This window comes from Rhea pennata, chromosome 3, assembly GCF_028389875.1.
Source record: "Rhea pennata isolate bPtePen1 chromosome 3, bPtePen1.pri, whole genome shotgun sequence".
NCBI classification, from domain to species: domain Eukaryota; kingdom Metazoa; phylum Chordata; class Aves; order Rheiformes; family Rheidae; genus Rhea; species Rhea pennata.
Genome location: NC_084665.1, coordinates 6,455,029 through 6,481,507, shown reverse-complemented (window position 1 = coordinate 6,481,507; position 26,479 = coordinate 6,455,029). Strand labels below are relative to the sequence as shown.

Here is a 26,479-nt window from a genome sequence, read left to right as displayed (position 1 = left end):
AATAAAATGAAAAGGCAAATGTGTATTACCAATTCCTAAGAGTAAGGTTTTTCTAACATTCCACTTTTCCTCAAAAACCAAAATGATGTTGAACAGGCTGGAAACAGCACTTTGGATCTACCCATGTCACCTTCTAACCAACATCACTCCAACTGTTGAGTGGTCAATTGTTGATCTTGGTGGAGTAATTCTTATTCATGCTTCAAAGAACACTGTTTTCAAAAGAAAACAAGCCCTACAATTCATCTAGTTCAATATTTTCCTGATTCTACTTTGGATTTCTCTCCCTCTGTGTGTGTGGGGGGGAGGGGTGTGGGTGTGTATATATATATATATTTAATAACATTAATTAACATATATATGGATTTCTTTTGTATATATTTAGCAAAAGGGATTATTGAAAAGCATACTATACTCCTATAATTCAAAATATATAGGGACCAGAACATTTGATGTGAAAAGTTCAATGGTTCCATGGAGCTCTGCCAATTCACCCTCAAGCTTTTAGGCTCTTCATTTCAACACATCCGTTACTCTGATGAATGCTACGACACAGCGCAGGGGTCTGAAATACCGGTTACACTGACAATGACAAGCTAGAAAAAGACAGCCAAGAAAAATCTGTTTGCTTTGCCTATCTGACGTATTAAGAAAAACTAACTTTAAATGGAAAAGTCTCTGATAAATTTTAAAACATCTTTTCCCTCTATATGGAGTTTTGTATCAAGCTTTATGTCTACTGTAAATTTTTGTTTGCCTCTCCTTTTACTCTGTGCTCCTTGGGAAGCCTTGATCATTTGCCTTTCTTCATATTCCTACTCACAGGTCCACCGTTCAGGAACAGGAGTCCATGAGAATCTTTCCATTGACTTTAATTTCATCTGAAGTAGTGAGTGACAGAAATAACTGTAGCACAGTAGAACTTAATTCAAGGGCAGTAAAATCCTGCATTTCTTTTTCTCTCCAAAGCATCAACAGCAAGTAACACCACTACACTTTTAAATCTATTTTCCTGAAAAACAGTGAAATATTTAATGCAATTCCTGGATGCAGCCCTGTCTAACATGCTCTAGGTGACCCTGCTGAGCGGGGAGGTTGGACTAGACGATCTCCAGAGGTCCCTTCCAACCTTACCGATTCTATGATTCCTCGACTTGTGGCCATGGCATAGCCAAAATCATACCCACAGTAATTGTGACTTTTAAGATATTAGTGACTAAGATCTGCACATCAGTCAAGGAGTGAATTGTCTTCTTTTATCAGTCTACCTTTATCTCTTTAGCAAGCTAACACTGCTGGCGCTCGGCTGTCACCAACACAACATCAAAAGGAAATACACAACAGATTAGTCTCCAGCGGCATAATCATATTTAGCATTATAACAGCTTGAGTGCTTACTCACATATAGTTTTCTCCTGGAAGCATTACATACGGCCTGGCATACAGAACAGCTGTCTCATAGACACTCATAAAATTAACTTACTGCACAGAGCAGGTCTCACTTTGTGCCATCAGTACAGCAATAGCCTGGCAACAGATGGTAACATTCTTGTATTAATTCCACTTTACAACTCTTGTTAAATCTCAGATACCTGTATATCTGAACATACAGCTCATTTGTACAGCTGTATTATAATCTACACTTTATTACCTTGTGTATGTTCTTGCATTTCAAAACACAGATAGAGAATCTTCCACACACAAGTGCATATCATACCTGGATTTTTACACAGAAGTATCTATAATACATGGAAGGAAGGGGATGGTGGAGAATAAAACCCACATCTACATCTTTTCCTGAAGGAACATATATCACTCTGTGCTGAAATCCAAAACATAAAAATCCTCTTTGATGAACATTTTTACTTTTCACCAAATACCATGACGGTGTAACCACAGTCCCCTTGGCAGTGTGACCACAGTTCTCAGGCACTTGCATTGTTTTACTCTTCAATTCCTCCAAGACAAAAAATCTGCTCTTCTAACTTGAACTTTTTAAAACAGAAAGGGAATTTCATGTTAATTTTGTCCAATTCAAAAAATCTGTTTCTCATCTCATTTATCTTCCATGAAAGTTTTCACTACCACAATAATTTTGATAAATATAACATGAACCAAAGGTAACATTTAGATAAACTGAAAGATTAAAGGTAATCAAGACTATGCTTATAGAGTCATAATGAACTTCTGAATTGTAGGAAATTCTTTTTCAGATCTCAACTAAAAAGGCATAAATTTACTTAGTAGTACATTACTAAGGCAAAGCTTGGAATAAAAAGTATTTATTATTTTCAAAGAGGTCCTTGTTGATGCTGTATTTTCTTTATGAAAATATGCTAATGTGGAAGGGTATTTCCACAACACATAAAAACTGTACACAAAAAGAAACTCATTCTTCATTCTTTCTTCTCATTGGTGTACTGTCAGTGAGATTTGTGATCCATTCTGGTGTTGTATTACAGCGCTATTCAGTACAGAGAGCTAACACTAAGACAGCCTTTACTGTCCAACCACCTCCACCTCCTCATTTTTTGGCTCTTACCTAGTCTGAGAAAATAAGAGACATACTATTTTGAAAAGGTTTGTTAAAATCTGCTCAGTCATTTTGGTGCTTCCAGTTTATTGGAGAAAATATTTAAGGGTTTGTGGTTTTTTTTTTTTTTTTTTTTTTTTTTTAAGATTTTTCAAATTCTACTCTGTTCATTTAAGTATAGCCTGGTTTGCAGGATTCATTTCACGTAAGAAGTACGAACTAGATAACGCTTTGAGCGAGGCATGGGAAATCACAGAATCATAGAATCAGTAAGGTTGGAAGGGACCTCTGGAGATCATCTAGTCCAACCTCCCTGCTCAGCAGGGTCACCCAGAGCATGTTAGACAGGGTTGCATCCAGGCGAGTCTTGAAGATCTCCAGAGGAGGAGGCTAAAGGAAGCTTACCCACATTAACAACAGGACAAACCAGGAGAAATCATTATTCAGACTTCTGCCAAGGATCATTTCCCCTCCTGCTTCCTCCTTGCTCCACAAGTGCTAGAAAGGTAATGAAACATTGACTTAAACCAGCAACAAACCACAGTTTACTTACTGCCTTGAATCCTTTGGCTTGAAAAGGAAGACAAGACCCCTTACTACCTGCTCCTCTCACTCCATAGGCAATTTAATTTCATCCCTTCCTGCATGTGTGGATTGAAAGTCTACATAATGTGAATAAGACTCTGAAGGGACAATTCTTACTTCTTCCTGCTCCATAATCCCTTCTGCTGAAGGCTGGACCAAGCTAGAATCCATCCTTCAGAATTATATTCACATTGTCCATTTTTGACTAACTTAGGTGCTTAAATTAGGTGCTTACATTCTCCAAAGTCACTGAAGTCTCCAGAAAATACCTCATATCATCCCCTGAGCATTGCGAATACCTTGTATAATGTATAATATACTCGTGAGAACCTTAATCTCCTGCAGATTTTCTATACTTTTCTGGCTCCAAACAAATCCTTTGCTACCATTTTTATCCATGAGTTTACATTTCAGCAGCTGAAAGATAGACTCCAAAATTCAAACACTGTGAAACAATCTTACAGTAATATTCCCTTGATAACACTGCCCAGTGCTACACAGCTCGTCCACTTCAGAAAGCTTCATTTCTTTCTCTCACTCCCTCCAAACATCTTAGAGGACTGAAGTTTCTGAAAAAATTACAGATTCAGCTATTCCCCACCCCCAGCTCTGTTTCTGGGTATGATTATCCAAAGAGCTGCAAGTCCATCTACATGAAATGATGGCTGAAAAAGAAGGCAGGTGAGAAGAACTTAGTGCTTTTGTGTGTTTTTGTGTGCTTTTGTGCTCTTTCTCTTAGCTGGTTCTCTTAAGAACCTTTTCTTTTGTGAACTTGTGATGAGTTCAGCAGTTTTCCGCTGCTAGTGAAAAGTGATGGTAGCTGGTTATAATCCTGCACTGGGGGACCAATAGGAGGAGGAAACTACCTTGAAATGCTGTTAAATATGGTGTCCCCTTTATAACTGGGGTTAATGTTTGAGTTTGCTATTTATCACTAAAAGAGAGAAAAAGAAAAAAAGAAAAAAATCCCTAGCCTACACTGGTAACTCCAAAGACTAGAATCTGAGCAAGTAATGCACATGCAATTTCACTGAGGCCTTATAAAACCAGGGAGAATTGGCTACTGGCAAAAATATGAGGATTCTGCTGTAAGACATTAGAAGTTTAAAAATGACACATAGTGGTAGTTTAACATGCTAGTTAGGTGGTGCCTTACCTCTATGCAATGTATAACTATATGATTATCAAGTGACACATGACAACAATCTTAGTAACTGATATTAATTAATTTAAAACCAACAAATTAATTTGATAGGCCTACCCATCTGTCATACCTCTTATCATGGTATTTGAGCAGTTGACTGAACATTTTTTATTGGATGTAAAATGAAGCAATAAGTGATTCCCTAAATTCATAATCGCTACCATGTAAGGAAACACAACGTGCGTCTTCCCTCATTCAGATTATCTACCTTTTTTTTTTTTTTTTTTTTTTTTTGAGGGCTAAAGCATAGGCACATTTAGAAAATACTCTTTATGTTCTTCATACCACCAAATGACATTATATCATTATATTAACTAGACAGCACTCATTAAAATAGCTGCCAGACATGGAATAAGATGAACCAGGAGGAATTCCTATATTCCTGCCTCCCTCTGAGTAATACCTCATCTGTTATCAGAAATAAATCCAGGTAAAGCAAACATTTTAGAATAACCTATGATCTTTTTTAGTCACTGCTAGATTTGCAGTAACAAACACCAATATTGGCTAGGGTAAAAGTCTTCATGGGAACAGGGATAGTGTTGCTGAAACCGAAAGAACCACATCAAAGCTGGATATGACCCCAAGTTTACCTAATGAGATGTATTAGACAAACGTAGAAGTCATATACACTAACTTTCCAGTACACAAGACAAATTAAACCTATTTATTACTATACAGCACACAATATATAAAAGATGATGAAATAAAACTGAAACAGAAAACATGAAGCGCTGCATGAAAGGCAATAATCATAGGATAATGTGTTTTACAAGGGCAGATAGTGCTCTCACAGCTGGGTTTGTGTTGCATAACAGAACTTGTTTATTAGAACTGGTTTACATTTTCTACGACTTTGATCTACGTTAGGATTGTTTTGCAATGTCCAAAGCACAGTTTCCAAACCCAAATTTAATTAAAGTTTACTTATCAACACGGTCTGAACTTTAGGTCTGCAACAAATTCCTTGTACCATGTGATTTCTTGTGGTGCCAAGTTTAATAAAAAAATACTTTGCACAACTTTGCCCTTTAAAGCAAGACCAAGTCCTCAAATCAGCAAATACTGCATTTGTACTTAAAATAAGCAATACACTGAAAAACTTGCAGAAGTCAATATGATCACTTCAGCACATTATCTTAGACCTGTTTGTAAATGATCACAGTTTAGAGCCAACAAAGTAAGGCTACGCACATCAAAACTGCAACTTTCATACAAGACAACCAGAAAGCCAGCCAGAAAGAAAGAGAATAAATGAGGACTGCAACCCAATGCATCTGTTAAGCTATTTTTTACTTCAGAGAAATGCGCGTTGTCCCTGGCCTGATGGATCATTCCGATTATGCTTACATGCACATCAGTATGCTTTTAAGCAGCTCTACAATGCTGGAAGAAAAATCCTGTGAGAACCATCTGGATCTTCCACTGAAAAATCTTCATTACATCCTTATGTACTGCTGGACTCAAATGTCTTTTGCCATAGTGCTAAATCTGTCCAATTTTGCTAGACTTCTTTTATGTATTCCTAGACACAAACACACACCTCCGAAAAACAGACATACAATTTAGCTGCCAAGCAAAGACTCATGAAAAATCCCTGTTCTCATGTGCAAGATACTTCTTGGCTGAATCTTCTGTCAAATCCAACAGCATTAGGGTATTGCATTTTGCACTTTGAGGAGAGATGGCTGACAAACTAATTTCAAGAATTTATTGCTGCAGCAACAAATTACAGAAAGAAAAGAAACTTACCCAGCAAAACTGAGATTCCAAATAGTCCCTCGCTTCCACTCTACCTGTAGATAGTCTAAACTATGCATGTAGAACGCAGCAAGAGACTGTCCCTATCCAACACAGCTTTTAAAGGTACTAGCACTGTAAAGTTTTATCTTGTGTTAGACTTTTAGTCGCTCTTCTAGCATAGTAGTTATTTCAAAAACAACAAAAACCAAAGGATCCATGGTAATGGGTTTCACAGGCCCCAAGGATTAATTTAGTGAAGAATACAAAACATTTTGGGTTTTTTTTAAGCATGAAAGCATTCAGTGGCAGAGTTCAACTAGCACAGACTTTTCACAGATGTAAAAGCAACTGTTTGAAAAAATTAAATATTTAATATTGAAAGACTGTCTTCCAATATGCAAAGCAAGAGGGTTTTTTGTTGTTTTTATTTATTTCAGAAAGCTCTGGTAGAGAAGTGGAGGGTATATAAAAAGAAGTTAACATTTCTGCATTGTCAATTGCTAAGACTGAGCATAGCTTAAGTTACCAGCAGACATAGCTGCAGCCATTTCTCCATTCTCAATCATAAGACAAGACTTACAGTAGACACCTCAAGTGCTTGAGATGTCAAATACCATGTAGAGTTAAAATGCTACAGAAGTGTCCTGACTACCCAGTATGAGCCAGTCAACATCAGTACTACCATGAGGCTAGCCACATTATAACTGGCAGATACTGTAAAACATCTCCTATTTTTGTCTGATAATGGAAAAGGGAGGGAATCATCCTGGTATCTGCAACTGATTAAAAAAAATGCATATTCAGTAACAAGAAAACCTTCAACTATCAATCCTGTTGAAAGTAGAAGGTAGAAGAGCAGAACTTCTTGAAAGAGAAGTTCACATTTCCTTCCTATCAAGACATTGTGGGTAAAAAGCGATTGCTATCAGCTTCCTCTGGAATAAATTTCTAAGGCCCAGCTTGTTTTCATGGCACCATACAGAAAACCGCTTCTGAAAGGCTGTGAACATGGTGGGAATCTGCAAGTTTATAAAGCCTGTCATCTGCATAAACAATTGCAGTATCAAATCCTAAACAAGATCAGTATCTCCAGTGTGACAACACAGCACATATCTGTGCACATATGCATTTCTATAGCACAGTACAGAAGTGTCTAAAACAGGCAAGCTGTCATTTATTCTAAGTCGCACCAACAGGAGTTTCACACGTTGGTTTAATACTATTCATGCATATTCCTGAAAAGACATGCTAAAATTCTTTACTGAATGTAATGCACAGGCTTTAGGCTTCAGGCGTTAAGGGAGACACTTTCTGGGAGCTTTGTCTTTCAAAATCTGCCCAATTCAATCCTTACATTCACTCATTCAAGCTGCAGGCTCCTCTGTAACATAGTTACTGGGAAGCAACAGGCCAGCATAAGGCCCTGTCACTATTTTTTTTTTTTTTTTTTTTTAGCATTTCCTAAAGCAGTGGGTAACACAGGTAATGATCATTACATGCACATATCTTGATAGCTTACATTACTGGAAGATAACCACATTAATCAGCATCCTTGCTTTTCCACTGCTGTGGAAGTGTAGTTTTAGATCTATACCATTCCTCAAGAAAAATATTTTTTCCCACTTCTAAAGAGTAAGTTTGTTTAACAAACTTTTTTTTTGCTAATTGTCTCTCACATTGGATAATGGCTTAGCAATGTGCAAAACTACTCTAGCTATTCTGTTCCTCTAAAAGAACAGCTATGCCAAGGTCTTCAGTCTCAAAAACATTTCATAGAATCACAGAATGGGTAAGGTTGGAAGGGACCTCTGGAGATCATCTAGTCCAACCTCTCCGCTCAGCAGGGCCACCCAGAACATGTCAGACAGGGTTGCATCCAGGCGGGCCTTGAAGATCTCCAGAGAAGGAGACTCCACAACCTCTCTGGGCAACCTGTGCCAGGGCTCCGTCACTCTCACAGGGAAGAAATTCCCCCTCACGGTCAGGCAGAACCTCCTGTGGTTCCATTTCTGCCCATTGCCTCTTGTCCTGTCATACAGGACAACTGAAAAGAGTTTGTCCCCGTCCCCCTGACACCCTCCCTTCAGGTACTTGTACACATTGATCAGATCCCCCCTCAGTCTCCTCTTCCCCAGGCTGAAGAGGCCCAGCTCTCGCAGCCGTTCCCATAGGGCAGGTGCTCCAGCCCTCTGATCATAGCCCTAAATATATTTTCAGCTATTCTTCACAGTATACAGATTAATGTGCTATTTTTCATTCTTTGTCAAATGAGATTTTTTGCACATTCCAGAATAAACAGTAGTGAATTTATTTGCTGACCTTCTAAGGCTGTCAAATACCAAAACTCCTTGCTGTGTTCGCTGCAAGATAAGTAACTAATATTAAGTATGTATGTGTGTATACATGTATATATACACACTCCAATATATCAAAACATATATCAAACAAAACAATATCAAAAACAAAGATAACTAGAATTATGCAGAATACAATGTAGAAATGTCTGAAAGACTGATTAAATTAATTTTGCATGGTTTTCAGTCACAGTCCAATTCTAAAGGAGAATTAAAAAGCTCAAATTGATACTAAAGGCAGATAGATAATTAGAATGAGCCATTAACTGCTTATAATCGAAACTTTTAGTGGCTGCCTACTGAACCAAAACTACACAGCACAAGCCTTGAAAGGAAGGAGAAAGACTGAAGAGGAACCACCACCCCAAACAAACTCCCTTTACAATCACCTGGAGAGATTCTCTCTGAAGGAGGTAAAGTGGTGTATGCACTGCTCACAATTCACCACCAAAAGTGGTCTAAGTATGTCTCTGCATATAATTTTCCTGCTCCTAGGGCAGGAAAAAAAAACATAAAATTTTCCTTTCTCAACTCTTTATTATCAACATATCCAGCACCTTTTCCCTGAGTACTGGAATACTACTCCTTAACAACTTTATGGAAGAATGAAGAAAAAAAAGACATCAAAAGAGATCTTCCCCTCACCTCCACCAGCTTTTTGAGGAAGCTTCTTCATCATCAATGTCAATTCTTAAGGCAAGCCAGATGAAGTTTTATTGCCTCAAGTGATCTCCTTTACTGCTAAAAATTGACAATGGCCTGGGTATGACCAGCGAGGTTTCTGCAGTTGCAGTGTGACACTTTCTTCTGGATCCCATGAAAATCTTGTAAGAGCAACACTTGTGCTAGTCTGTCATGTACACTTAGGAGAGGTTCTCCTCCACTTGCCTCCTGTTCCTAGAGCTACTCAACACAGCCAGGCTATGTTTCACTACTGCTGATTTCAAGAGCATTTTGATTCTCAGACTACACTGAGTGTAAAAGTCCCCAGTGGTCAAGAAATCAATTTTATGAGTGATTTCATCTGCATTTAGATGTGGTAGACCTCTATCTGGATACAACTTGCTCCTCAAGCTGGGATGCCAAATGTGCACCAAGACAGGGAATTCACTAGTCAAAGGATCTACAATATTATTGCTTTTCCTTTGCTGACACTGACTCCACTGCTGAATCAGCACACATCTGTTTCTCCATGTCTGGCCATTCTATTCCTATTGCCCTGTATTTTGAACCATCTCCCCAACATTTCTAGCTCAGGGGCGTGCTGGTAAGTCAAGCTTCAAATGGCTCAAGCAGAAGAAACGCATTACTTGGCAAATGTGTTCAGTAGCCTGAACACAAAACATGAGAAGTAACCCATTGCCATGCGAGTATTTTTTCTGACCATCAGTGGTATTCCGTGAGTTCAGCTTAAAAACAAAATGGCTGGGATTGCAGTTTCATATTTTGACCCTTTCAAAACATCTGAGAAGCATTTTGATAAAATAATTTGTTTATGCTATTATCACTGCATTATATTTCTTAATAGGCTCTTTAAAGATCTAACTGCTTACTGCTCATTTTTCTCATTCAGGAGTTCACAGTTTAATTTCCTGATCTATAAGCACTAAAAGTTTAAAATGACTATAAGTACAGCAGGAGATTATTGCATTTCTAAGTTGGTTAGCTACATTAGGAATGTTTTTACAGCACAGAAATTACATAGCTCTGCAGAACATTTTACAAGCTAGGATATTTAGACATGCTACATCAGAAGTAGCATCGTAAGTTCTCATGCTTCAGCATGAAAGACAAAATACCTATAAAATAAAAAGCAATGAAGGTTTTCCAAAAAGTTACTGCCCTGTGATCTTAAAAATATACACTTATTTCAAGTATCAAGTAATCAGACCAATCTAATTAAGAAATAGATAATTAAAAGACTAACAGGTAGCTAAATCATGCGCAGGACACATAACCTGAAATTTGCTCTAGTTTATAAGTATGATTAAAATAGTAACAGTACCCACATCTCTAATCTCTGGACAATTTTGAGACATTACATTGCACTCAGACAATAATACATGATAAAAAGTACCACTAAAATCTCAACACTTGGTACGGCAGGAAGCTGTTGTAATTGCAGTAACTTTCTATTCTCTCGAAAAGAATTGTTACCTTAGTACCGTCATCACTTATCGCAGAACGGAAATGTTTAGGCTGACACTTTTGAATATAGCAGCTTGACTCCCCAGTGAGTGAACAGCACTGGAGAGCTTTGAAAGTCTTAGACTGAATTCAGATAGGTGCTGTTCATAAAACATTTTAGAAATGACCGGGTTAGTTTCTTGGTCCAAGGATTCTTCTTCTTTTGGCAGATAGAGAGCCTTTACCCAGTCTTCTCTCAAATACAGCCACTCCTTCACATGAGTTTAAACATTTCGAACTGCAGTGCTCTATAGATAACAGCAGCAACCATCCACCCACTAAAAATAAGTCCACTGGGAGGGTGGGGAGGGAATTAAAAAAAAAATCAATTGCCCAAAAATCTCAAAATACAGTAGTTCACTAAGATCTAATCTTCTACATCTGACATCTGCCAAGTCACGCAGACGTTCACACTATGGGAGGCACAATGCAGATTTATATCTACCAAGTACTACTTCCTGGCACATTTGCAAGATGAGATGTTATTGATTGGCACTAAGGTCAAATGATCATCTTGCCACAAGGCTGTACTCTGATTTATTTATTTATTGAATTATTTACTTATTGCATTTTTTTCCATATTTAATCTCATGGAAGATGAGAAAGCTGAAAGCCCTAGCTAAAAAGTTAAATGCACCCTAGATCCATATCAGCATCTTGATTTCCCAAATGAAGACAATTAGTTACGTAACTATTTCAGAACAGCAAAAATGGGCCACTAGAAGCAAGACAAAGAAATATAGCTTGCTTTGCAAAGGCTATCACAGCACTTCATTTCTACTCAAAGTTTGGATTTACTGTGAACTTTTTCTTTAAATCTGCAAGAAGAGCTCTTAAGCACCCCATAAATGGAAAAGGTACATTAACAACTCTAATGCTTGTTGCATGAAAAATATGTAAATAAAAATAGCTTTGTTCCTCACTGGCCTGGTTAGCATAATTCAGGAAGGAAGGAAATAGTTTGCCTTGAAAGTTGATTTTTGAGAGGAAACACATTGAAAATGTTTGTATCAAGCTAATTGTTGATAAAGGTGTTTTCTAGGCATGTTAGTAACCTCAGCCCCAGTTTTTACTCCACACTCCAAATACAGATTTATATAAAATAGAAGCTGTCATAACAAGGGGTGTGATGCAAAAGAATAATCAGCAGCCTGAAACTCAGAAGACCTAGATTTAAGGTCTAATTGATGGTTGATTAATCCTGTTTTGTTATGTGTTTTGGTCCGTGTTCAAGTGCAACACAAAGATCACAATAAACAATTTTCCAGGGAAAAAAAGTAAGTCTACTGATAAAAAGTTGTTATTAGTGCCTAGTTCTTATTTGCAAGTGTAATATTTAAGTCAGGTTAACAGTTCATCCATAGTTCTTCATAAGCATTAAGGTCTCTATTTTGCAAAGACATCTTTTTTCTGGCTTTATGCAGCCAATAGCTCAGTTGCGATCAAAGAAAGCAATCACATGTATAGGTTTATACAAGTTCCACACATGGATGCTGTCCTGGTCAGCACAACAGAGATTTTTCAGGGCTGAAAGTGCCATGAGCAATAGCCAGAGCTTCCTTCTCCCCTAACAGTAAGCTTTGGGACATGCAAGACTGGTTGATAACTCCCTGCAGGATCAGAGTTAAAGCTGTAGAGAAGACAGGACCTTCGGATCACTCTTCACAGCGATCAACAGCACAAAGGAAGAGCTGCAGGACTCCTGCAGATCCTGCAGCTGGTACCACAGTCCCCATCTCTGAAATCGCAGACTTCTTTGGGCCTTTGAGAAGCTGGTAAGATCACTCAAAAACAGAAGCAAACTTGTCCAGCAAGAATCACAGCAAGATTTTCACATCCAGAAGGGTAACAGATTTGGCCTAAAGAGAATAGACATACTGCAAACGCCAATTTCCAACAGATGCACTAATGTGATTAGTCTGATGACCAATATACTAGAGATTTTTCAGTCTCTCCTTTTGCCAGATGTTCATGAATTCAGCAAGGTCTAAACATAGCACAGACAAAAAAGGTTACCACGTAATATTTATTTTGGTGGCTTTCAGATCTGATATATATATATATATATATATATAACATATATATGTATGTATTTGGGTTTGGTTGTTTAGGGTTAAGGTTTGGGGTTTCTTTAGTTTTCTGCATAATATACCTCCAGATTTCTGATTAGGTTTCTGGAGCAATAAAGGAACTGACCCTCAGACAGCTTTTCCCAGTTTGTTTCACCAGATAGACTGGAACACAAATTTAGTACTTAACACTGCATAAATAGTCATGCTAAGTAAGGCAATTGGTTTATTTATCCATCATCTAGCTAGCATGACTAAACACCTGAGCTCAAGAGATACATCTGAGCACCTGAATACTACTACACTGATGAGCAGAAACACACAGAAGATACACTGAGCCTCAGTGTTTTGAATTAAGATGTTTCTGGTTCCCTCAGAAGCAACATCAACTAATGTTTACACTCTCTGTATTATCTGTATTTTTCACATTTTGGACAATGAAAATTCTTTAATCTTGATCTCTTCTGATCAGTTTCAAGATCCTATGACTTCCTGGCATCATGATGTATTTCTGGGCAGCACTTCAAAAACAAATCAATTAAAATTTAGCCAGGTTGGGGGAGGGTCTTACTAAAAGCACCTAATTAAAAATGTTAAGTTTGAGAGAAAATGTCACCTGACAGCACTTCCTCAGTCAACAGCTTGTTTTCCTATAATAAAGGCAACAAATACCCAACAATCTCACAACAGGAGGGGAACAGATATGTAGAACTGAAAACTCATCAACTTACTGAAAGATACATCTGCTAAGCGCACCTTTATCAAACAAAACAGACAAAACCAAGACCTGCTACATTAAAAGCACAGAACCTTCCACACTGATAAATTCAGCAAATATTTTGCTCTCAAATAGTAATTATTTCATATTCAAGCATCCTTATTAATCCTTCAAATGTACCTCCATTTTCCAAACAGATATCAGAATCTTCTCTGTCAACTGAGTATGTTAAATATTATGTGTGTACGTGTGTATATTTATATATATATTTACACACACACACACATATATGCATGACACCATCAGGCAATAGAGCTGCAATAGAATGTGTTTCCCAGGAAACTGGCTCGAGCTTCAGCGCCTACAGTACACTTCTCCAGGTGGCAGTTGATATGCATTGACTTATCTGTTCTATACAATACACTTTAATTGGGCTGTTGTAGAATTATCACGAAAGAGGGTAAAGCAAGTCCCTTTAAGCTTTGACAAAGATCTTTCCTGTACTCTATAGGTCCGTAACTGAATTTACATTCAGTTGTAATACTGGATCAACGCAAGTAGTTAGCACTCTCCAATTTATTCTTGACAAAACAAGGATGACAGAATGACTTGAGCTGATAAAACTGAGATCTAAGCTTTCAAAATAGTCTGATCAGTCATTTTTCATGCTGTCAGCCAACCCAACAATTCATTTTATCAGCCTAAGTACAACTTTTCAGCACATTATAAAAGATACCTTTCCATTTTACTACTTTTATATGCAAGGCAAAATGTCAGTATGGACACCTAAAGACTGAAATTGGAGTTTGGTTGAATATGCTGAAGATGTTTTTTGTCCTCCTAACTCTCCAAATTATTCACATGTGCTGTGGCAGCATGCAGTCAACATGTAGCATTCAGTATTATTGATTGGAGTGTAGAGTTTAGTGTCAAATTCCAACAACAAGGAATAAATCAAAAAATTTTTTGTGCCTGTACCTGTAGGAGACTGATTCTGGTATCTTCTGTGTTTATTTAAGACTGCAGAGCCTTTGGTCTTGGATGTTGGAGATCTGGTTAGGAGAAAAGAGTTGTTGGAATTCTTTGCTTTTTATGTTATCTTTATGGACTGCGTAATCTTTACTTACTGCAGTATCTTTAATGATACTGCAAAAATCTAAAATTCAAAGTCTAACTTCAGGTTACAAAAATCTCAAAATAGATACAAGCAAGCAAGCAAAACTACAATAACAGGCAAGTGATGTCTGTAAAAGTGCTGCAAGAGCAAGGATATCTTGCTCTTGCCAGGGCATCCAACTTCAATGCAAGTCAGGTGCCCAAGGAAAAGTGAAATGCTCAAATATTTTAAAGGACTATGCCAATTTGCATGTTTAAACCTTTAAGCATTCATTTGAATGCATCTGGTGAATTGTTTTTTTCAGCTGTCCTTTTTCTCTCTCATAAACAAACAGTATTTTTAGGAGATCCATCTTCAGGCCATCAACAATATTTTGAGACGACAAAAAGATAAGATAGATTTTAAACAATAAGACTCATCCACGGTAAAACTAAAACAGACTCACAAACCAACAGGGAATGTGGGTCACCAGTCAATGCTTTTGCCCAGGTTTATCTGAACTTAGCATAAATATGAGCAATGTAATGATGAATAAACCCTGTAACCTCTGGTAAGAGCATATACATTTCTTTAATCCAAGTTGCAAATATATATTCCAAAGCCTACAGCAAGTGCTGATCAAGCCAGATTTTTAAAATTCACAGGAGCTTAAACAGACAGTTTAAAAGAAACAATCAGGTTTGAGGCCAATCATTTGAAAGAGTTATCTATTTATCAAACAGAAGTTTGATATTGCAGGTTCTGTCCCATTAGAACACAAAGTTGTATTAGACCTCATTAAATACCCTATAATTTTGAATGCTTCACTGTCCTATAGAGCTTCTCAACATCTAAAGAACATACTTTGTGCATGAATGGTAAGTACAGTATTTTCAGCACCACTCTCTACTAACTGCTTTGTGCCTCACTAGGCACTATTAGCCCATCCAATTCCCTGCACAATCTGCAGCCCCGGTTATTATTTTTTTTAGTTTTATTAGAAAAGTAAAACTCAAAAAAAGGTCCCATCAATAGAGTCAGAAAGGATATCCTTACTTAAACAAGCAGCAGTTACCAAGAATTATATTTTAATTCTGCATTAAAACTGCTAGAGTTCAGAAAAATTGACAATTTAATTACTGTAATATTTCTAAAAACATTTTACTATAATTATATGATAAATTACTAGCCCAGAAAGCTGTTTGAAGGGCTATGTTGCATAATAGCTCCTCCTGAAATAAGAGGTGCTCTCCCCAAGCAAGGATTCCAACTAGGCTTTAATGTAAGGACTTCTCATCCAGGTATAAAAGAAGTCTGCCTACATATTTCAGACAACACTAACTGCCCCTCCAAGCTCCTGAGGACTCGGAGGTCATCAGGAAGGCAAGGAGAAGGCAAATACGTTACAATTTGACCCAATTACCATGAAAATAAAAGAGCTTTTATATCAGCTTCAGTACATAATGAAACAACCTCCTACTCACTACTCGAAGAATATCTTGTTTTCAAAGCATACATTTTAATAAACCAAAAAAAAACCCACAACGCATCAGAGGCATCTCAGGCAGAACACGAGCAAAGTCAAGGGACCCACGCAAACGCCGGCTTGCAGCAGGTTGGTCAAGACTAACAGCGCTGGCACAGCGACGTACTGCGTTAGCCGTCCATCTCGGAGGTCTGCGTTCAAACGTCAGTGAAGTTCTAAGCGACACTCAAAATAAGAGATAGGGCCGTAAATCTCAAATTAATCAGCCAGTTGATATAGCTGCTAACCTCCATTTTGTATTGGTTAAATGCTTGGGAGATAAGGGCACTATTCACAGGTCTGACGTGAGGGTTACTGATGGGACTGCGTTAACGCTTCTGCATAACTGCAATACGCCTGGCTCTGGCCACATACGCTGGGAAAAATGAGTACCCGATTCGGCAACACTACCCAAAGATTTGTTAAAACAAAATATATTTTTAAATCTGTTCCAAAGAACTTGCCTGAACTAGAGGGATCTCTCATTCCCTCTATATGAGTCCCATTTCCAATTTAAAAAAAAAAATAATAATTTTCTTCTAGCCTTTACACTGAAAGATATTTGTGTTCAAGAACAGTAACACATTGAGGTGCTATTCAAAATGGATAAAATCTGCACTGCACTGTGTTCCTTTTGAAAGTTATTTCCTGTGTGCTTTGAAACATGACCTTTCTATTCTATTGGCAAGTCCCTCTTTGAGGGCCAATTAATCAGAAGAAAACTAGTCTTTAAATAATCTTCGCCTTCAGTAAAACTGCCTATCTCGTCCAGCCTTGAACTTGTCTAGCTCTGCTGTGCTTACCTTTGCTAAAATTGAAAACAGTACCTCAAGAGGGCAATAGGTGTTGCTTGTTATTATATTCACCATCAATTCCCTTCTGCCTTATTTATTAATGCACACAGTCATCTCAGGGTAGCTAACACAGACCTTGTTCTAAAAGATATGTGGCGTATTGGTGATGATTTAAAGGTAATGTGTCACTTCTGGGAACCCCTTCCCTGCTCTGGCACTCACAGTGAGAGGGTCACTGTCTGTATCAAGGAAAGACTGAATTAGCATCAAGTCCTGACAGCCAAAATAAAGACATGTTTGTGGCAGGATAAGCACTCTAAAGGGAAAGGTAAGGAAGCAGGGAAAATAGATGAGAAGGACACTCTGTACAGGTAAACCCCAGGCAGGCTTATCTTCATTCTTTTAAGTGCATAACACTGTTCAAGTTTTCAATCAATGATTCAATATAACCTCCACATCCGTATCTGCAAAACAGCTACCTAACCAAACATCCCCCCAGTCTGTAATGGAGCAATACCTAAATGCAGGATTTGGCATTCATCCTTATTACATTCTCTTGTATTTTTAAGACCAGTTGTCAAGATGCTATCATTCAAACTGCTTCCAGATCTTCCCACAAGAGCATCACCTTAAATTTTTACAAACTGTACACTCCATTCCTTTAGCAAGTTATGAAAGAAAACAGTGAAGAATAACAGATGCTTGCAAGAGTTCAGTTCTGATACAGCCTTCCTGGAAGGGCATGAAATACAGTTACTGAGAAGATGCACCTCTAGACACATTTTCCAAAGTGCTGTGGACCTACCTTATAGGAATTTCACTCAAGCCATGCTTCCCTAGCTTACCAGAAGAGTATCAGGTGAGACAGGGTGGAAACCCCTTCCAGTTCAAGACAGTTAGATTTACTACCCCTCACTCTTCCCAATGCCTGTTACCTTACAATATAGAGGAACAGACTGTTTTTGTATAATTATTCTTAACAAGTTCACCTTAACTTATATCCTCATTACCACCTAGACATCTAAAAACAGTTTAGTTACTCGTTCCAGTATTTTTCCAGATACTATTATTAAATCAACAATTCCATGATCTTGTTATTCTTTCCACCCTTAAGCCTGGAAAATCAGGACAGTTTCTTTTTTCCAAAACTTCACCCATCTTCTTTAAAGATCTCAAAGAAGATATGCTAATTACTCTAAAACTGTTTCAGAAAGGTCTCCTCGGAGAATTTACTGTGAACTTTATCAGGCCTAGTTTACTTGGAGAAAAAACACTATAATTTTCTTCTCTTTTCTTTCCGTTTTTAGTCTGAGGTCTTACTAGAATGGTTCTAGCCATGCGCTCACAGTTCACTAAAGGGACTAAGATCGAATCAAAAAGTAAAAATTCAATCAGTGGAAAACCTGGCATTACTCATTGATGGTATTTAGAAGAGTAGACATCACCTTCCTTGAGATAGGAACATACCTGCAGAATGCTTTTGTCCTTTAAGCCTTTTGGTAGCTGCATTTTCCAACAGCTTTTCTCATTATATCCTCATGTGCTTCTATAGTACACAAGTATAGAGGTAGTACTGCACATACATTTTCATTTGTGTTGTTTCTTTGAAGCACGGTCTCAAAAACACTTCAGCCCGCATTCTTCTTTCACATTTGGAGTGACTGGATCCCACTCCCGCTTTATGTGAACTTCATGAGACTTCCTCATCATTGAGGAGCTCAGTCTAAACAGACTGGTCTTTCACTGTACCACCTGCCCTCCTTCCGCACCGTACCTTTAAATTTTAGGAGGAGAGGTGTCTGGCGAGCGGGTTTTTTGCTTGTTTGTTTTAAGATCAACACAACAGTTCAGAAAATCCCGCTCCGAATGCTCTCAGCTGACAACAAGCTTCTACTGAAGACAAGTGTTACTCATTTACTGCTGTGACGCCTGCTCTAAAAGCATTAACAAAACGAAGAGGTATGCAAGGCTTCAGCTAAGCCTTCAACACTGCTAAGCATTCGGAAGTCTTCACCAGGTATTTCAGAAATACTAGCACAGAACCTGAAAGCGGTGAGTTCACACCAAGAGTTACATATCATGCGTGGCTGTGGTTTACTTGCAGTCCTGCAAGGGGGAAGGCTGTGAAGCTGAATCATTCCTATACGTGCCCACTATAAAGTGCAGCGCAACCTCCTATCTCACACCAAAGAGCTACCGATGGAAGCACATGTCTGACCGGCACTGCTCGATTCCCACTTGGATCATCAACTGAACTTTCTAGTAATCAGTGCCGTTTTAATTTAATTCAGCTAGCTGTTTTAAACTAGACAAGCCTCTTTATAAACAGTCTTCCCATCAAGGTTTGAATACTTTTACTGAAAAGATGGTCCAGCATATACAAAAACATTTAAAGCAGAACTACTTTTGTCAGTGAAATTAGAGATATATAAATGTAAAACTCTCTCAAAAGCCCTTCAGACATGAGTTTCCAGTAGTTTCAAAGCTTTCATATTATAACCCATGTATAAGCTTGGCAAATGACCCCACAAAAATGAGTTTTTTAACAAATACAATATGCTTTAATCACATGTATGTTCACATATCAGGACTCAGATCTCTTGCAAGCTATAATAGCTAAACATGATTTATAAGTCTGATGTAAATCCTATGGAATTCAATTGAAAGACTCCCATTGACATAAAAGTTTTAGAGCTCTACACTTAAAATAATAAACTCCTGAAATAAATAGTAGATTAATTCATACTGACGAAAAGAAATTTTATCAGTTCTGTAGCCTTTGTTTTTACAGCAGGTTACTCTTAAGAGTAAATAATATTGCATTAGGCTCTAAATGTCACATGTACATTGGATGTCTTCAGGAAAGTTTAATTTATACACAAAATATTGTACACTGCTATGAATGCCAAGCAAATTATTTTCATTTCAATTATATGAAAAGTAACATGTAAGCAAGCCTACACAGAAACATGACAACTTTTCACTATTTGAGCAGCAGGATAGGAGCTATTTCCACTGAAATTAACTCAGTAACATTATTGCTAGCTTTTGTTCTCTGAAGTCACATCGCAGTTTCCTCCTTTTACTCAGAGCAGTATGTTCTTATTTTATTTTCCTTATAGGAAGAAACACATTTATAGCAGAATTTTTCAAAATTTAAGCCAACAAATACTTTTGCCCAGGAGAGATAGCATTGCATTTGTTCTGTACATGAGTCCTCGCACCTCCAGTTGCACATACAGTGTTAGTCAGCAGTTTTATTTCTACTCATTAATAACCTCAGCAGGAAGCAAGAAGCACATCTGAAAGCCTTCTGATATTTTCCTTTCACACAAAAGTCAAAGGCTAAAGTAAAACAAAAGACTTCTGAAATAGAAAACTTACGGTAAACTGTTTAAAATAATAATAAAAAAAAAAAACTTAGATCAAAAAACCTGAACACAATATATATTTCCGCATCCACGTATTTGTGTCAGACTGTCACGTATTATTTGAGACTGCATAAGTGATCACTGTAAAATGTTTTTACCACTGCTATTTTCTATCTAATTTCAGCAATCTTCCCATCCCAAATAGCCCCGTGTTCATTAACCAGAACGTTTTAAGAGTGATCACAGCAAAAGATCATTAATTGCTACAGCACATCTTGGTTTTGGTTATAGACTTTAAAATGGAATATATTTTCAACTAGCAAGCATCAAGCCAAACGCAGCTTTCAGACCCCACATCTGTGACTCTAAAGGTGGAGTCACCTTTAGGTCACCCATTTCAGAAAACACATTGGACCAAAAATAACTTTAGACTGGCAATAACTTCTCACATACCTCATGAGAGCTTAAAAGGTGCATGAGGCTCAAACAATGCACATATCATATCCTATAATGCAGACTATAGCGACATACCATATGTCTGATACCATCGTAGTATTATATTACAACATCTTTAGCTTAAGAGATTGACTAAAGCCTACAGAGATTCCATCTCTGTTCCCTGTATGTTTACATACAAAATTTTGGTATAGATAATTACATATTACTGAAAATATTGCTTCCTTGTGGTCATACAAGTGCTAACAAGACAGGAACTCAGGGCAAATAGAAGCTATTAGCTATGGATGGAAGCTTTTATTTCAACAGAAATAGCTGAGCTGTCTGCAAACATGCTTTCTAAGGAGGAAGAACAATTTCAGGTGGACAACATGGAACTTCTCAGAGTAAGCTTTGATACATGCCTTCTCCTCTCAAACCTGACTTGGAGCCCACTCCACCTCATCCAAAGGGAGATAGGCCAGGCCTCTACTGAGCCTAGAAAGTTACAATTACATAATTAAAATATATTATTCTACAGAAGAGTCAAAAGATGTTACTATTCACTATTTACCATTTAATTAACACAAAAACTTCATTCTTGCTGGTCAAACAAATGGCAGTCAGAAGTACTGCTGTAACATTGGAAATGCCCTGCAAAATAATCAGATGGCTGTGCAATCAAATGCATACTAGCTGAATATATTCTGAATTTTAAAGTAAACTAGGTTTTCACCAACACAATATAATAGACTGATAAAATGCAAACACATGAACACAATTCAAACAATTTACTATGGCAAAAGTCTCACTTTCTTCAGAGTTCTATTTCAAATCTACACACAAAGAACTGAGAAATGAGTTTTCAGCTAAATATAAAGATGCAGACTTCTTTTATGAAAGCATCTCAGAGCATGTATAAGAAAAGAGCAAACTATAGAAATTTTGCTAAGTCTATAAAAAGTTATTTCAACAACACAAAAAGATGTCTATTTGAATTTTGTTTTTACTTATTTCATTTACTCTATTTCAATAATTTGAACAATATTGTCATAATCACTTGTCTGCCAAAATACCAAGACACTTAAATTGTGCCCATCTTAAAAAAGTTAATTGCAATCAGTGGGGATATCAGCTCCTTAAAACTAGGCATGCTTATTGGGTATCTTCCTAAAGGGCAACAATTACAACAAATATCCTTTAGGATCTTCCTTAATTTTTCATTTGTTACAATTAAATATATGTAAACTCAAGGCTTTGAAAAGCTTTAGGAGTTACCAAATTCCTTTATATTGAGCCTAGCTCTTCAGCTGGGATCTTTTCTAGAGTTTATGGAAAAGCATATAAGAAGTTTTCCATCAATAAAGAGAGAATTTTAAAATCTTCAAAGTTATAGACAGGCTAACTTAGAAAGGTGGAAATGAAACAGGAGACATTCACTTCCATTCTGATGACTCAAATATAGACACACAGAATTCCTCCCTATCTGATACTTGAAGTAAAGATAAGTCTACACAGGAACAGTTTAAATCTACCAACCACAGGGCAGAATCAAGTCCAAAAGTTGCTTCTTCATACCTTACACCAGCACTCAAGATGAACTTTTTCCTCTGCTTTTTCAATCTACCTAAAACCTGACAGAAGGACAACTGGGTATACTCTGATTATTTATCAAGCTAATTAATACTAACATCAATTTGTTACCTTTAATTTTGCATAAAGTATTATCCTTTTCCCAAAAGCATTGATTAAGCACTGAAACTACCTTAGAAATTTTCCAAAATGAGTTTTCACTAAATATATTGACCCACCATTCATTCCATTGTATATACTTCTGTGGTGAGGTGACAGGTCATCTGTTACTTGCCTCCTGAGGGTACCTTCTCTGCTGCCTCCACTTAGATGTTTGAGATGCTCTGGGCTCCCTCCAAAATGTTGTTTGAGATGCTCAGGGCTCGTACCCCTCACTTTGTGGAGCTGTTCTGTGCTTCCACTTGGTGTGTGCTTTTGAAGATGATCTGGGCTGCCACTGCTGTGCTTTTGATGCTCAGGGCTACTACCAGGCCTGTGCTTTTGAAAGTGTTCAGGGCTACTACTCAGAATGTGCTTTGGGAGAGTTTCTGGACTGCTACTGCTGTGCTTTTGTTGCTCAGGTGCTTTGACAATGGTTTTGTGATGTTCTGGACTTGGTCCTTTCAGGTGATGATCAGGACTGCCAGAACCCCTAGGCTTCTGGAGATGCTCTGGGCTGATACTCCTGTGTTTCTGATGCTCAGGGCTTCCTTCACCCCTATTTTTTTGAAGATGTTCTGGACTAGTACTCAGATGATGTTTATGATGGTCTGGACTGTCTGTACTTCCAGTGCTAGAAGTACTACTCCCATCACCGACATCTCTTATGTAGGTACTTGTTGCAGTTAACTGGCACAGGCTGATTTGGCTGTCGATAGAGCTCCGGCTGCCTGCTCCACCACTCTTCTCCTCATCCAGCAACACACACAATTCTTTTAGTTCCAGGTTTTCTTTAACTACTTCTTCTTGTCTCACTTCCAATTCTTTCAGCTTCTGCAAGTATAAGGCAACCTCTTTGTGCATAATGCTAGCACTGTACCTGCCCAGTCTCTGCCATTCCCGGGATACCTTCTTGCCTTTCTGCCTGTCATCATCCAGAAAGCAACAAAGGTCTCTCAGTTCCTGGTTATCTTCTTGCAGCTTCTGATTGATATCCTTTAAAAGAAAGATAAGCATGAGAAAAAAAGTGTCTAAGAAAATTAATATTATACAAAACAGTGAACAGCACTGCTATAAACCATCATCTAAGCACTCAAGTGAGGCATAAATAATTTTGCATGTAGATCTGTCATATTATAACTGCATCATGATTCATTCTAACAAAACACCTGTCCAGTACAAAAATGAATACACAGAGCTAATTTTGAAAGGTTCAATGACTAACTTCTGATATGGTATGAAAATCTCAGATGTTTAATTAATGCTCAAACAAAAAAACACCAATCAAAAATCCAGAAGATCATACTCTCTCATGACGTTCCCACTCGCTCAAAAATTTTCACTAGAAAAATTATTTCTGACTAAAATGAGAAAGTACAGAGATGGTAATCTCACTCATATGATTAACAACATTTATATTCTCTATTTTTAAAGCATATTCACATATAAAATGAACTTTAGAGATTTAAAATATTTTGGTTTTGTTTGATTTTGCTTCAGATTTGCATAAAAGAATCTTGTCTGTTCTCACTTAAATCAAAATTGGTTCAAGCACTCTGAAATGAAATAATCTGCTTTAATTGTTTTGTTAGAAGTGAAAAATCTAAGCAGTACATGTTCCCAGTGCCCTTCTCTAACTGAAGAATAGCAATGCTCTGAAGAAAAAATGCTCAGGCTATTACTGTAGCAGAATAATATAGAAAACATTTTCAGTTATTTCATCATTTAACCAACTGGTTTGTTACCAAATTTTCTTTCTCTTGTCTAAATATTCTTCCCTTCTTATGTCTGATATTACAAGCTTAGCCTTATAGAAAGGCCCTTTTTAGCACAGTTTCTTAAAATAAAAACTCTGCTGGGTGGTGTATACATGTGCGTGCATATGTATGTGTGTGCACACATATTTTTGTGTGACCTTCCTCCCAAAATGACTTTGAACTTGACCAGTTTCAACACAGGTTTGACAAAGGAAAAATCTCAGTGAGGTTGCAAGGTAACCTGAAAAGCCTACATGGGATAGGGATTCTTGAACTGACTCCATGGTGGAAAAAAGTCGAAGCGATAGCCCACAGTTTATCAGTTAGAGTAGGTAAGCACACAGCACCCATTCATTCAAACGAGGCTCAGCTCCTCGTTGTTACTCAGGGACCTATTCCTTGATGGGGGACAAAGAAGCAAGTAGATATCTAGATACCACTGAAATTCAGTAAGAGCCCAGAGACCTTATTCCCCCAAATTCCTTTTAAAAGTTTCAGTTGAGACATCTGAACAAAAGGTGGAAGTTAAACGTCACTTAGGAAGTTCAGAATTGAGAGAGGAATTTGTCACTCCTTCCTATGCATTTTGGCATGCTTTGTCACTTATCTGGCAGATACAGAAACCCGCATAACATCACAAAACCTTTGAACATAACCAGGAGTACGATACTGCTGTTGTAATTTAACTCGCATTTAAAATGTAAGCTCTATTTTTACTAATGTAATATCACGGGTCTCTTTTACCCCCAGACACCTCCTATTGTCAAAAAAAAGGGAGGGGGCAGGACTGTCACATGCTGCAGAACAGGAAATCTTGGATTATCAAAGACACTTTCTCAATAACTTTAGCAATAATTCTACGGGTCACGAACTCTCTTCTATTGTACCCTCACATAATAATTCAAAAGGCCACACTGCATCTGGCCTCTCCTTCTCACCAACCTCACCTTAGCTAAGGAGTTTTACAAAAAGCATCATGTCTCCCAGTGACAAGACAGATCATGCTTCATAGTCACATTTACATTAAAATAACTTTCTAGTTCTCCAGCACAGTTGTACATGCTACATCAGGGTAATTCTCTGCAGTAGTCACACTACCCTCCCAATTCTCAGAAGCAGAGAAGGAAACATTGGGGATTATGCCTCCCACATAGCACGAGAGTTAAATTAAGACAGGATAAATCATTACAGACTTGGTCTGCCTCTCGGTGCAATCTGTGGAAGTCCATCACTGAAAATGATTTCATTAGAGATGCATCCTCAGATGTCCTTTTCAGATAAGGAAACCAGAGAATGATTCTCATCATTCCAAGGCAGAGCCTAATAAGTTGTCTTTAAAAAAGTGACCGAAAACAGCATATGTAAAACAAAGCCTTTCGAATCTCTGCAGCTCTGCACACTATATTCTTTCACATGCATTTCAGATAGAAACATTGAAACTTGGTAGAAACCAATGAAGTCTACTATAAAAGTGATGAGGATTAGATGTTCCCATCAATCCAAAGCAGTGGGATACGTTATAGAGCAGTTGTGCTCCACAGACCACACAATAGTTTATCATCTCTTAACTAGGCGCTTCCTTTTTAAGGGGGCTCAGATCCCATTTGCTTTTCACGCCATTCTCGGTGGGAACCGCCAGCACATTCCTCCGAGGAGGAAGCCACTCGTGGGGAGAAGCAATCGTGTGCCGGGCACTTCCGCACAGGGAAGTTTTCCGCACAAGGACCCCGCACGGCAGGAAGGTCTCCAGCCTCCGCGCCCCCCACGGCTTCTCCCCTGCTCCCCAGAGCCGCCCCGTCTCCTACCGGGCTCCCTGTCTTGCCCTCCCCCGTCGCCCGCTACCTTCAAGCCGCGGATCTCGCCGAGATGGAGCTGGAGGCGGCGGTTCACCTCGCGGATGAGGTTGCTGTGGTCCAGCATCGCGCTCATCTTCTCGGCCTCGGCCCGGCGGAGGCTGCGGATCAGCTCCTCCTTGCTCCACTTGAGCAGCTCCTCGTCGGACACCTTGGACAAGTCCTCGGCCGGCGCCGCCCCGCAACTTTCCGCCGCCGCTTTCGACATGGTGGCGACCAAAGGGCGAGGAGGGCGAGCCCGAGCCCGGCGGGACAGTCACGGCCCGGGGCGGCCGCCGCAGCCGAGGGGCTGCGACCCTCCCGGGCCGCCTCGCGAGGGGAAGCGGACGAGCCCGGAGCGCCGCGGGCAGCGCTTCCCGCAGCGGCGGGGCCGCCGCGCTTCCAGCCCGGCGATTCGTGCCCGCTGCGCCGGCACCGGCTGCGGAGGGGGTACGAAGGGAATCACCTCCGGCCCCAAGCAGCGGATCCTGGAAAAAGAGAGGAAGAGGAGGAGGAGGAGGAAAGGGTGTGGAGGAAGCCAGGCT

The 26,479-nt window shown here is 38.6% G+C and overlaps 1 protein-coding gene across 6 annotated transcripts in view; it reads right to left on the bottom strand.

The window, feature by feature from the left end:
• The window catches only part of CCDC85A (coiled-coil domain containing 85A), a 100,310-nt gene extending 74,044 nt beyond the window's left edge, over positions 1-26,266 (bottom strand). For all 6 annotated transcript variants that reach the window (XM_062571483.1, XM_062571484.1, XM_062571479.1 and 3 more), the window contains exons 1-2: positions 25,945-26,266; positions 22,426-23,341 (exon numbers count right to left, since the gene is read on the bottom strand). In XM_062571483.1, coding sequence (XP_062427467.1) covers positions 22,426-23,341; positions 25,945-26,163 — 1,135 coding nt within the window. In that variant the 5' untranslated portion in view covers positions 26,164-26,266. The remainder of the gene's footprint in view (positions 1-22,425; positions 23,342-25,944) is intronic.
• Positions 26,267-26,479: the final 213 nt, after the last annotated feature.